Here is a 12,500-nt window from a genome sequence, read left to right on the forward strand (position 1 = left end):
TTAAGTCAAATCACGTTACTTAAGATCATCTCATTCCAGAGATATCTCATGAAGATCTACCGAAGTTCATCCGCCAAGGAGCTAATCTGAAGGGTTTTTTTTTTCGGCTTTTCATTGCCTTCTTTTCACTCACTGAAATGCCTCAAGGAGAGAACAGATGAGACCAATGATATCTCCTTGTCGTGACTTGGCTGACACCTATCATAGTCTGATGCGGCATGGGCGTTGCGTAGGTGGCAAATGGGATACTGAAAAGAATAATCAATTGCGAATAAGCGCGTCGAATTCTCTGTCCCATGCAAGGCCGATAACTTTCGGCAATTCATGAGTTCAAGTAATACCGCCAGTTCTCATTCTTGATTCTTAACAGGTGAGCATTAGTTTCGAGTTCAAGCTTTGGAAAGAAGATAGTCAGCCTCCACTAACTATATGTTCGAGGCTCTGTAGTAATTGATAAACGATGAGCTTACCCAGTAAATAAAGCAACGGCTACGGAAAAGGCATTTCAAAGTATAAAATAATGGCAGTACTGCTATCGCGGTTACTCAAACACTTTTCGACAAGTAAGAGCGTGCAAGACGTTTCAGTAATAAAACTGCCATAAACAGCGTCTGGAGAGAGAATAAGAGGTTTGTCGGCACGAGTTAACTAACGATCGCCTTGCGTAAGCCTGAAATCCAGACCCTTTGTGCTTGCATACAAAGCCCATTGCCAGTAGCTTTGCCAATCTCGTTACTTAATTAATTATAAAGAACCTATCATCCAAAAAAACGTTTCCCCTTCAACAATTATATCTGAACGTATTTTAAACGCATTTTCAGTGTTGTTGATTTTATTACCTTTTTATTTCAAATACTCGCTTATCTATTTACTTTGAGAGATTGAAAAACCTGGCCTTAGCTTGGTTTATGACCGAGCAATAAAGGGGGATGATACCTATAATGTTTCAACTTCACAAGCTCCTTTGCACCGCCGTTTTCAACGAGCTGTCCTAAAGCAAAGTGCTTGAAGTCAACCAGGTATTACGTTGGTCCATTATCCTTCCGTACCCGATTGTAGAACAAATTACAACTGGCTTTCCATTCAGTTTGGGGACCTTCCGTTCGCAAACAATAAAAACAGTTTTGGACGCGTGCGGAGAGTTCACATAGAAACGACTTTCAGGTGTCACAGGCTTCATTTAAGCTTCGGGCATCAGGAATGGAAAACCAATCTACCTTCACGAGGTTCTTGGACTCCCTTTGAACGAAATAATCTGACAGCTGGTCGTTTAGAACGGTTTATCCTATATTATTAAATTCTCAGCCTCGGTTAATGCATTTCTCGTGCTCTCGACTGATTGGTTTACTCAATCTCTGTTATCAGCTCATAATTATACCTTAGTTTAACCTTATATGGCAAATGATTGCGCCAAGTGTTGCTAAGCTAAACTAACCTAAAATTATTTTCGCCGGAAAGCGAAATTTCTCTCTAAATAAAGCAAAAACAATCGTTTTTATGGAAAGTTTAAATCAATTCCGTCGTTTAGAAGTACGCGAAAAGTTTTTGCAATGAGCCTGCGTTTGTACCAGCCTGCGTTTGTACCACCAGGTATAACATAACATCGCATCTTCATCAAGTTGTTTCGATTTCATTCGGATTTTCTCACTTTTTTCGTTGGTATTTCGCACTTCCAAACTTTGGAGTTTAAGGAATTTAATACAACAATTATTCCATTCGCGCTTGTTGGATATGAGACTGCTTATAACTAACTCGGCGCTATACGCGCCTCGTTGGATATTTACCATCTCATATTCACGTGTCAGCTTACTTTTTTTTGTTTGATTCTTTGACTGATCAATCAGCCATTATCATTTTACTTTTTCATAGCTTGGGCTGCAACGAAGTGGCAAAAGTAAATTTCTTGGAAATGACGGCCCTCTGGTGGAAAAGTGCAAAGACATACGAGAAGCTTCTTGTTTTGTGGCGGGAAAATCGGCAGCAACCTTTGGATGGTTTCGTTTTGCATCAGCAGCCTGACTCATCGTTTGCTATGGGTCCACCATCTTCTAAAACTCGTCATTATTTTACAATTTTTTCCAAATTTCGTCTCGTACGAGCACAGGCTTGCCAGGCTGGGAAGCATTTCCAAATTTATCTTTAAACTCTACATTAGCCTACGTGTTTATTTAATTACTTATTTAATCGCTTTCACCATGCTTACAATACTAAACAGACTAAAATATACATATGAACAAGACACAAAAACGAAGGACAAGGTGCGGGACGCACAACAGAGTGAGGCTCCAAATTAAGTGTGCCCTTACGGAAAATACACAAATACTAACTATGTCAGTAAACATAAGACATTATGAAAAGTATAAAAATCCCATTTGTAAAAACGATAAGAGTGAATCCCTTCCGCAACCGATAAAAAGTCCTTGTAGCAACAGTTACCAGCTAATAGAAGATTACCTGACCTACTTACGTGCACAAAAATTTGGTTTTATCAACGGAGTTGATAATGTAAATTAGCCACCGTACAGAGATTCTAAAAGCTGACGTTTCGAGCGTTAGCCCTTCGTCAGAGCGAATCGAGGTATTATTGGTTACGTGTAATTTTTATAGTAGAGTAGGAGCTACGCTATTGGTGGTAACATGGCAACGTGAAAAATAGGAATGTATTGGTTAAATGAAAAGCGTTCGTTAATACCGTGAGGATTAAGGGTGCCGATTTGAAAGATGAATTTTTGTTCCAGATTCTTGCGGCTTCCCGTCGTACCTTAGATGTAGGGAAAGGCCGCAGATGGCCATGTGTTTTTTGGAGTGGTTAGGCAGATTGAAATGGCGAGCGACTGGCTTAGATGCATCGTTGTCATTCTTCTCAACATCACGAAGGTGTTCGTGGAATCGGTCACCTAGTCATCTACCTGTCTGACCAATGCATAATTTATTGCATAACGTACAGGTTATGCAATAAATGACATTTGCGGAGGTACATGTGAAACAATCGGTGATCTTAACAGATCGCTTAGGTCCCGATATCTTGCTAGTGTTAACAATGAAAAGACAAGTTTTGCATCATGAGCACGCGCATTTCAAAGTGCCGGGTTTGCTCGTTAGTTTTGAGCGCCCTTCTAACTAAAAAGTTGCCTACGTTTTAGTCGCGTTTGAATGAAATAAGTGGAGGTGGCGAAAAGATTCTACCAGTCTCGGGATCATTTTGGAGTAATTTAAAATTACTTAGAATGATACTTTTGACTGCGAGATTATGAGGATGGAAAGTGAGGGTGAATGGAATTCTGTCATTCTTATCTTTTTGTGACGTTTGTAGTGATGACTGTCGGTCAAATTGTTGGGCGCGATGATGGCCCGCTTTGACCACAGAGACAGGATAGCCACATTTTTCGAAGAACTGGCACATCTCCTCTGATTTGCTGGAAAAATCGGAGTCATCACTACATAGACGTCGAAGTCTAAGAAATTGAGAATAAGGAATGGAGTTCTTGACATGTGATGGATGTGACGATGAATACAACAAATAACTGTGTGAATCTGTAGGTTTGTAGTGCACACTAGTACATAGCACGTTGCCGCTAATAGAAACTTTGATATCTAGGAAAGCCAATGAAGTTTCCGAAATTTCCCAGGTATATTTATGAGCCGGATGAAAAGAGTTGACGGAGTTTATAAATTGATCGAGTTCTTCTCTGCTAGATGAAATAGCGCCGATGCAGTCGTCGATGTAGCGGCCGTAGAGTTCAGGTTTGGGGCCGTTGTACTGATTAAAAAAATTGGTGTTCAACATATCCTACAAAAAGATTGGCATAGCTAGGTCCCATTCTTGTGCCCATCGCTACACCATTAATTTGTTTGTAATAGTTGCCGGCGAATGAAAAACAGTTAATAAAGCGTTAAAACTAGTTCGGCAAGGCGGAGGAGCGTTTCCGAGCTAGGTTCTTTGACAGTGCGTTGATCGAAAAAGTGTTTAAGTGCTTGAAGACCTTCGCTATTAGGAATGACTGTGTATAGAGATGTAATGTCCATGGTGAAAATAAGTTTGTCTTGGCCGGAGAAATTAAAATCGCGGAAAATTTGTAGTGCGTGTGTACTGTCAAGATATCGGGACCCAAGCGATCTGTTAAGATCACCGATCGTTTCACATGTACCTCCGCATATGTCATTTATTGCATAACCTGTACGTTAGGCAATAAATTATACATTGGTGAGACAGGTAGACGACTAGGTGACCGATTCCGCGAACACCTTCGCGATGTTGAGAAGAATGACAACAATGCATCTAAGCCAGTCGCTCCCCATTTCAATCTGCCTAACCACTCCAAAAAACACATGGCTATCTGCGGCCTTTCCCAACATCTAGGTACGACGGAAAGCCGCAAGAATCTAAAACAAAAATTCATCTTTCATATCGGCACCCTTAATCCTCACGGTATTAAGGAACGCTTTTCATTTAACTAATATATTCCTATTTTTCACGTTGCCATGTTACCACCAATAGCGTAGCTCCTACTCTACCACAAAAACTACACGTAACCCATAATCCCTCGATTCGCTCTGACGAAGGGCTAACGCTCGAAACGTCAGCTTTTAGAATCTCTGTACGGTGGCCAATTTACATTATCAACTCCGTTGATAAAACCAAATTTTTGTATACTACTTCCACCGACGCAGCACCACAGTTTCTTTAGAAACTACCCCTACTTACGTGCAGCCGTACCTTTGGAAGGGATGCCATTCCATCGCAAAGCTACCCCCCCCCCCCCCCATCCCCCCAGCTTTAATTTCGCCGGTACCATTTATACACCTGGGTGGAGAGAGGAGACATTTACGAGAAAAGTTAACGATATTCAATTCAAGGTGACTAAATTTTTGATGCAATTTTATAAGTAGTTATGCAATGACGTTTATCTTTTTGTACGTATAGTGTATGTTTTTAATGATGTATATAGTGATGGAGCATATGATAACTTGTAATATGTAGTTAAGTATGATATTTGATTTATTCTTGTACCTTTTAGTAGCAAGTACGTATTTTGAACGAGCTTTTAGGCTTTAATTTCGCCGGTACCATTTATACACCCGGGTGGAGAGAGGCACCGTGAGAGTAAAGTGTCTTGCCTGGACTACTCGCTCCGGAGTCGAGCACACTAACCATGAGGCCACCGCGCCTTCCTCACCTTCTCCGCATGGAAAACTTTAATTAGTAGACAATTAGCCGTATGCGCTTTTCATTTTAATGTTACTGGTAGCTGTTATTATGGTCAATCATTTCGGGGTTCTGGGTAATAAATATAAGGATTTGTAGGAGTTTATTCCCCAGAGCCTCGAGATGATGTTTTTGTTTAGGACTGAATTTTAATATATCGAAAGTGGGCTATGGTAGCAATATTTTTGACCGAGTTTCAAATTTAAATTATGCGGTCAGCAGAAAATATATTGTGTAGAATACTGACTATGGACTACGGACTGCGCACTTTGTATAAAACACAGACAATTAAAGGTCTAAGGGGCTCATTGAAATAAAATTGAATTTCATTTAAAATTGAAAATTGCTGTAATTGGCTCTTGCCATACACAACCCAGGTCATCCTGATGGACTAGGTGGGCCGGGCGGCTCTGGGGATGAGAATAAAATACTTCTCGTTCCCAGAGCCCAGCCGCCAACATCGTCACAAGTCAAACGAGAAGCTCAGAAGTTCTGGTACTGTAGGCACCAGGCCTGGTGTAAAACCGGCAAATTTACAGCAGATTGGAACAGGAACAAAAGGGATCGAAAAAAAAAGCGCATTTTGAAATTTGAGGGATGTCATAATTCTGCAGGATTATTCTAATTAATGCGATCTTCAGATGCAAAGCAAATCGCCCTCAGCCCCATCGTACGGCGCATTGGTTCTGGAGGCACCTTTCCACTGTGTGCTTATCCCTTGGAAATGCTGATGAAAACCTAGCAGGGTTTGTTAAGGCTACCCTAGAAAGTATATTTAGCTGCTTTGATTTTCATTTTGGCAACGGTTTTTGGAAATGGTGTCCCTCATTTAGTTTCTTCCGGTTTTTTGTGTCACCAATTAGTGCTCTGCGCTAGAGATTCTCGAGACATTAATAAAGTTCATCATCATCATATGATGATTTCTCTTGAGACGCGATAGACCCTGGGACGATTTGTAAAAGAGTTGTCATTTTACCAAGAAAAGCGATAGATAACTCATCCTTCCGTTGTCAAATGTATTGCTTGTGATAATTAATTTTGAAAATCAAGAGCTGTTTATTTTTCTTGCATTTTTCCTTCGGGTACGAGCATTTTCAACCAGGCGGATATACATAAGAACTTGTTCGCTTCTTGAGCAGTGGCAATTATGTAAAGTTATTTAAAACGTACTTGACATTTCCTCCTGCTAAAATGTTCCTATACCGATCTATTTTATAGTGATAAAGTCTCTCAGAGAAAGATTAAGCGAGAGCCCATCAAAGTTTCTCTCACCATGCTTCATTCAGATTTGTAAGACTGTCAGAGGTTTCATGTACTTGGTATTAGAAGAAGTTGAACATCACAGATGAAGCGAAGCAACTACAGAGGTACACGGTAATGTATACTTCTGATTTCTTAATACTTTGTCAAGACCTAATTTATGGCCCTCATTTTCACATGTACTTGGGGTGTGTTGCAAGGGTTCAGCAGTGTAGCAGCTCTCGTAACCTGCTATTGTTTTGTATTGTAAGCAGCTTCTATTGTTTTTAAGTCTAAGTCATTGTTTCAATTGTTTTAGTCTTTTGTTTTTGGCTTGGGTAGCAAGCCAATCGCATTATATGTTATGAGAGCTGCTACATCACCCCAAGGGTTACATGTAGATGGCCCTAATTTTCATTTTAGGTTATTTAATTATGATAAGTCATGAGATTCCTTTAAATTTATCCTGGGACATCTGTCATGTAACTGGGACCCTTGCAATGAAGTACAAGTATGAGTGCAGGTCTTCCAGTGAGCATGCACAAAAACAACAAAAAGTACATGCAGTGTGTAGCATGATCACTGTGGTGCATCTTTGATTGATCTCTTTAGTTTAGCACATTCAAACAAGTCAGAGCATTGAAATGCCTGGACATATTTACTGCCTGCTCTCGTCAGGGGCTTTTTAGGGTCAATGAAATATTGAACAATTACAACACTTATTTTAGAATCCCAACTGGCAGGAGAAAGACCAATTGGCTATTTACAATTAGGGCAACTGCAAAACTGAACAGGGACTACCCAAAAATACTTCAGCCAGTGGTCAGAGTGAGGCTGGAGACATAAACTCTGGATTACAAGTCCATCCCACAAACAACTCATCATACACTCTCCTCTTGCAACAACCACTCTGCCACTTTCACTCGGTCCACATGGAGAACTTTAATTCACAGACAATTAGTCATATGTGTTTATCATTTTGAAGTTACTGTTAGCTGTTATTATGGTCCTGGCAGGGCACTGCAGTGAGAGTCCTTGCACCTGTGCACTAAGAATATCAGGATATTCGATAAGCACATGTAATTTTGAAATATGTAAAAAGAAAAGTTTTTACTGTACTGGCACTTACTGGTTTGGTACGTGTAAGACGTACCTAAATTTGTTTGTGTAATGTTAGTTGGACTTTCTGTGCTCATTTATACCAATTAATTTTTAAACTGTTGGTCAGAGTTTTATTTTTCCCTAAACCTCCATGTTTGGATAATGACTGAGTTGTGATGAAATCATTTTCATTCCATTCTTTGCTTGAGCAGTCTAGAAAGGTAATATTAGGCAAATTTGTGCAGTTACATAACTTGTACATTTTAATATGTTAATGTTAGTTGGACTTTTTGTGCTCATTGATATCAAACTGTCCGTCATTGTTTTGTTTTCCTACTTAAACCTCCACGTTTGGATAGTGACATAGAGTTGTGATGCAATTAGTTTTGTTCCATTCTTTGCTCCTGCAGTCTAGAAAGTAAATATTAGGCAAATGTGTGTAAACATGACTTGTCCATTGCCCATGCACCACTAAGCACTGACCTCCTAAACTTTGCCAAAATTACCATAATTTATATCGGGATGAGCATTTGGCTGTAAAATAATGTTAGTTGCTGTTAATGCTCAGTGTTTATATTGTAAAGCATTTCAGTTGTCTGCCAATTGGAATTGAAATCATGGCACAAGGAGGAGTATTTGTAGAAGCAGAGGAGATTTTTGTCCAAAGCAAGGAAGCACTGGACATTACTCTTTTAGGGAGTGAATGGAATTCATTGGCTGGGGGGTTGTCAACATTAAACAGAGAGCTTGCAATTCATCTGTCCCAAGAGCCAAATGTCAGAGTTTCTGTGTTGGTCCCAGAGGGTGCTTGGAGACATGAAGACAAAGAGGCAGCCCAAAATTTTGGGATCAATGTTCTTGATGCAGGGAAACAACCAGGCTTCAGTGAACCTCTCGACTGGTTGGGCTTCCCACCTCAAGATCACACAATAGATGTCGTTGTTGGGCATGGTGTGAAACTTGGAAGGCAAGTTAATGTCATAAAACGTTCTCCACAATTCCAAAAGTGTAAATGGGTGCACATGGTGCATACTGCTCCAGAAGACCTCAGCAAATATAAGGGTTATGATAATCCTACTACAAGAGGTGAACAGAAGCACTGGGATGAGGTTGGTCTTTGCAAGTATGCTGACCTTGTTGTTCCAGTGGGACCAAGACTTAAAAAGGCTTATTCTTCCTATTTGCAGGGGTGTAAGAAGGTTGAGGATATTTTTGAAATAGTTCCAGGTCTATTTCATAGGGAATTTGGGGATTTAGTGCAACAGGCCAAAGTTGAGAGTAATGATGATTTCAAGGTGTTGTTGTGTGGGCGTGGAGATGAGGAGGACTTTGAACTGAAGGAATTATGACATAGCTGTTAAGGCATTTGCTGATCAACGCCTGAAAGGAAAATGTTATTATCTTCTGTTTGTGGGTGCCCCTGATGGGAAGCAGGATGAGGTCAGGAGAAGACTTCTCAACTGTGGAATTACTGATGAGCAGCTGACAGTTAGAAAATTTGTACAGAACCGGGCAAAAATGAAGGATCTCTTTTGTGAAGTTGACCTTGTCATCATGCCCTCAAAATCAGAGGGATTTGGTCTTGTTGCTCTTGAAGCATTATCAGCTGGTTTACCAGTTCTTGTAGGGAGTAATTCAGGATTTGCAAGAGCAGTACAAAGCATTCCCTTGGGAGCATACAGCATAGTTGATTCAGAAGATCCAGGTAAATGGGCTGAAGCAATTGAGGGTGTCGGTGTTAGACACAGCGTTTGCCTTCAAGAAAGCAAATTGCTGAGAGAAGCTTATGGCCAGGAGTACTTCTTGGAAAAAACAATGTGAAGCACTTGTTGACAAGTTACGGAGTATGGTTCATGGTATGCTAATTAAAATTTAATTAATATCCATTTTCATGATCTGAATTTTTGTTTCAAGAGGACCTTATGCCTTTTTTTCCAGTCCTGTGAGCTGGAAGTTACATGTAGCCCTGGACAGATTCACTTTTAGATAGTACATGTATCAATCCTGATTTAGAAAACCGCATGAATTCTGTCCTGTCATTTGGGTGGGGTTGCCCAACGTAATGAATGGCATGTCCAAAGGTTGAGATCTTTGTTCCAGTGATATAATAATAAGCCCTTGCCCCTAGGATAAGTGTACATCTAATGGGTTCCCTTGGGGATTGAAAGTGTATTGTTCATGGTCTTTAAACAGTAGAAGCAAAGTTCCCTTCAATTCCTGAAATTTTTTTAACATTCATAATACCCAGTCTTGAGGCCATTAGAGTATTGGATCATGACAGGGAGTCACTTAGTGGTAAAACATGACTACAAAATAGTTGTCCATGAAGGCCTGCTACGACTATGAAAGAGAGGTACATACATGTTGAACAGTATAATACTGGTCGGAATTACAATACACAAGCTAAATATTATCATATTACTGTGATTTTCATCATTTTGTGGAATCTCACCTTCAAGCGCTAAGTGCCAAACCACGTTTTGGCGTCCATCAATCAAATTTCCAAACAATTAGCTGGTAAGATCGACTCCACCTCCAGAAATTGAATTAGAGTTTTTGTTTAGTTCGCATCTTGAATACCATTTTGATATGCTTTTTAGTGTGTCTTCAGTGAAAGGATTCCTATATATTCCATCGCTTTCCATCAGCATCAAGTTCAAATTTACGAATGTACCATGGGAACCAATGATGCTGATTGGTAGATTATGTTATGCATCAATTGATTTTGTTTGATTGATGGAATCCAAAATGCACTTTGGCCATTGGCGCTTGAAGATGATATTCCACAGAATTATGAAAATCACAGTAATACACCAGCTGTATAAAATGATGATATGTTATAATGTTATGCAAATAAGTTTAGAATAAACATCTTATCAACCACTAATAAAGGTAAAACTAGTAGTAAGACTGTAAATAAAGTCAATAAGGAAGTGTTTTTATCCAGAATGAGAATATTTTGAGTACTGAATACTAAAAAAAAAGAGTTCATTGCATGATCTGAAATCATTAATTTTTCTGAATGGCTCCGACCTAAATTTCTAGTTGCTGTTTTTTAAAAAAGTATCAGTTGTCAAAGTTGATATCAGGAGAATCATCCAATGACTGTGCAATTTGGTCTCTTTGTCAGAGAACTCTACTTCTGAAGCATCTGCTGCAGCTAACTTGGTTGAAGAACAGCCTAGTGCAATCCCAGGAGCATTTGTTCAGGCTGCCCCATCAACAATGCAGCAGCATGTTATTCAGGAAGGTGCTGCAGTGATTTCATACAGGGAAAACGCAAGGACATCAGGCCAAAGAAAAACTTCCAGTGAAACGAAAGGTACAGTAGTTTTTCTGTTTTGCATCTCACAGGTACATTGAACACCCAAGATTCCCTGCACATGTACCTTAGGTTCACTCACTTTCACCAAAAAAAGCAGCCAAGCCTGTGTTAACACAACAAAGCAATGCTCCCATTTAAGTATTTTTTAAAAAGAACTTATAAAAATCATACTTGAAAAGTATACATTTGAATGTACTGCAAATTAAGGTTATTTGGGGTTGTGTTTGAGTTAGAATGCTAGAAACGCAGACTTCTATATCAGTACAAGATTAAAGAAATTAATATAAACATTTGTGTGTGTGTACTGTACATACATGGTAAGTCTTATAATTGGACAATAAAATCTAAAGCTTTAGAGGTTAATACATTGCCTTTTTCTGAGAATTGTATACTTTTGCCATTACATAATTATAAATTAAGGTGCTATTTATTAGAGTAGTTTTAAGGTCTCGGTAAAGGAAAATGAGGTGTGCGTGAAAAAATGAAATTGTCGCACTGCCTTTTTGTATGGGGTTAAACTATACCACATGAAAGCTAATAGATTGAATTATTTCAATAAAGTTTTAGTTTTTTGGAATTTAATATAACTGCCTTTTAGTTTTGAGGCCTCAAACTCAGAGCGACCGAGTCTGCTCCAAAAGCTCCTGCCCCTTCACTTTATTGTGAAAATAACCACATTTTGTTGTATCTTTGTCACAGATGAGGACTCCAATACCTTGTGAGGAATTTTTGATATGTTAAGAATTGAAGGTTGAAACTCTCATCTCATACTTAATTTGGTGTGAAAAAGTGCCATAAAATCAGCGTCGGAAGACAAATGAAAAATTCCTCTGACAGTATTTGGGGTAGAACGTACAATCATCTATTAGAACTGAAAATTTGGAAGCGATATCTTAAAGCCTGTCGCGACAGGAGGTTCAAGAAGTTGTAATTTTGGCGTCACAATAAACCCCTGGAAAATCAAGCTTGAAGTTTCGCGTGCGGTTCATGGTCTGCTGAATAACTCCGCTCCCTACTTGAAAGCCAATTATGCTGAGCCAATCAGCGTTTGGGTACGTGCTAAGGTAGCAGATCGTGTGTGAAGGCTGTCAATAGGCCACTTCGGAAAATACCATAATGCTCTTTTTTTGTCCCCCCAAATTTTGCATAAGCATTGTAAATGTTTTCTCTTGAGACCCTTACAAGTACGTCCCATGAGAAAGCTGGAAACAATGCTTATGCAAAATTTGGGGGGTGGGGGGGGGGGGGGGGACAAAAAAAGAGTATTATGGTATTTTCCGAAGTGGCCTATTGATACCCAATCCTTTTAAGTGGGATTGACATGATACATCAATCATTTTTAACACGCAGATTATAGCGGGAAACTTATAACAATGATTTTAGGGGTTTTAAAATGAATTTTTCAATTTTTCTTTTGGGAAAAGATACTTCACAGCCCACTGATTGAAGGTTTGCAAAAACAAAACATTTGAGCGAGATGCCCAAATTTACCACATACCGAGACCTTAAGTGCTATCTCTCTTTCCATGTAATCCATCTGAGCTGCACAAGTTATGGAAATGGACCCAAACAGGGCCAAAGAAAAACTCTGACCAAGATGAGAATTGAACCTGTCAGGAGGTCGTAAGT

General features: G+C 39.5%; 1 protein-coding gene across 1 annotated transcript in view; it reads left to right on the forward strand.

Moving 5' to 3' along the window:
• The first annotated feature begins 5,737 nt into the window (after positions 1–5,737).
• Positions 5,738–12,500, forward strand: part of LOC138021749 (protein mono-ADP-ribosyltransferase PARP14-like) — a 98,353-nt gene continuing 91,590 nt past the window's right edge. Inside the window, exons 1-3 of the mRNA XM_068868740.1 lie at positions 5,738–5,952; positions 6,425–6,573; positions 10,677–10,868. Of these exons, the coding sequence (XP_068724841.1) occupies positions 6,552–6,573; positions 10,677–10,868 (214 nt within the window). The 5' untranslated portion in view covers positions 5,738–5,952; positions 6,425–6,551. The remainder of the gene's footprint in view (positions 5,953–6,424; positions 6,574–10,676; positions 10,869–12,500) is intronic.

The sequence above is a fragment of the Montipora capricornis genome, chromosome 10 (assembly GCF_036669925.1).
Source record: "Montipora capricornis isolate CH-2021 chromosome 10, ASM3666992v2, whole genome shotgun sequence".
Lineage (NCBI taxonomy): Eukaryota > Metazoa > Cnidaria > Anthozoa > Scleractinia > Acroporidae > Montipora > Montipora capricornis.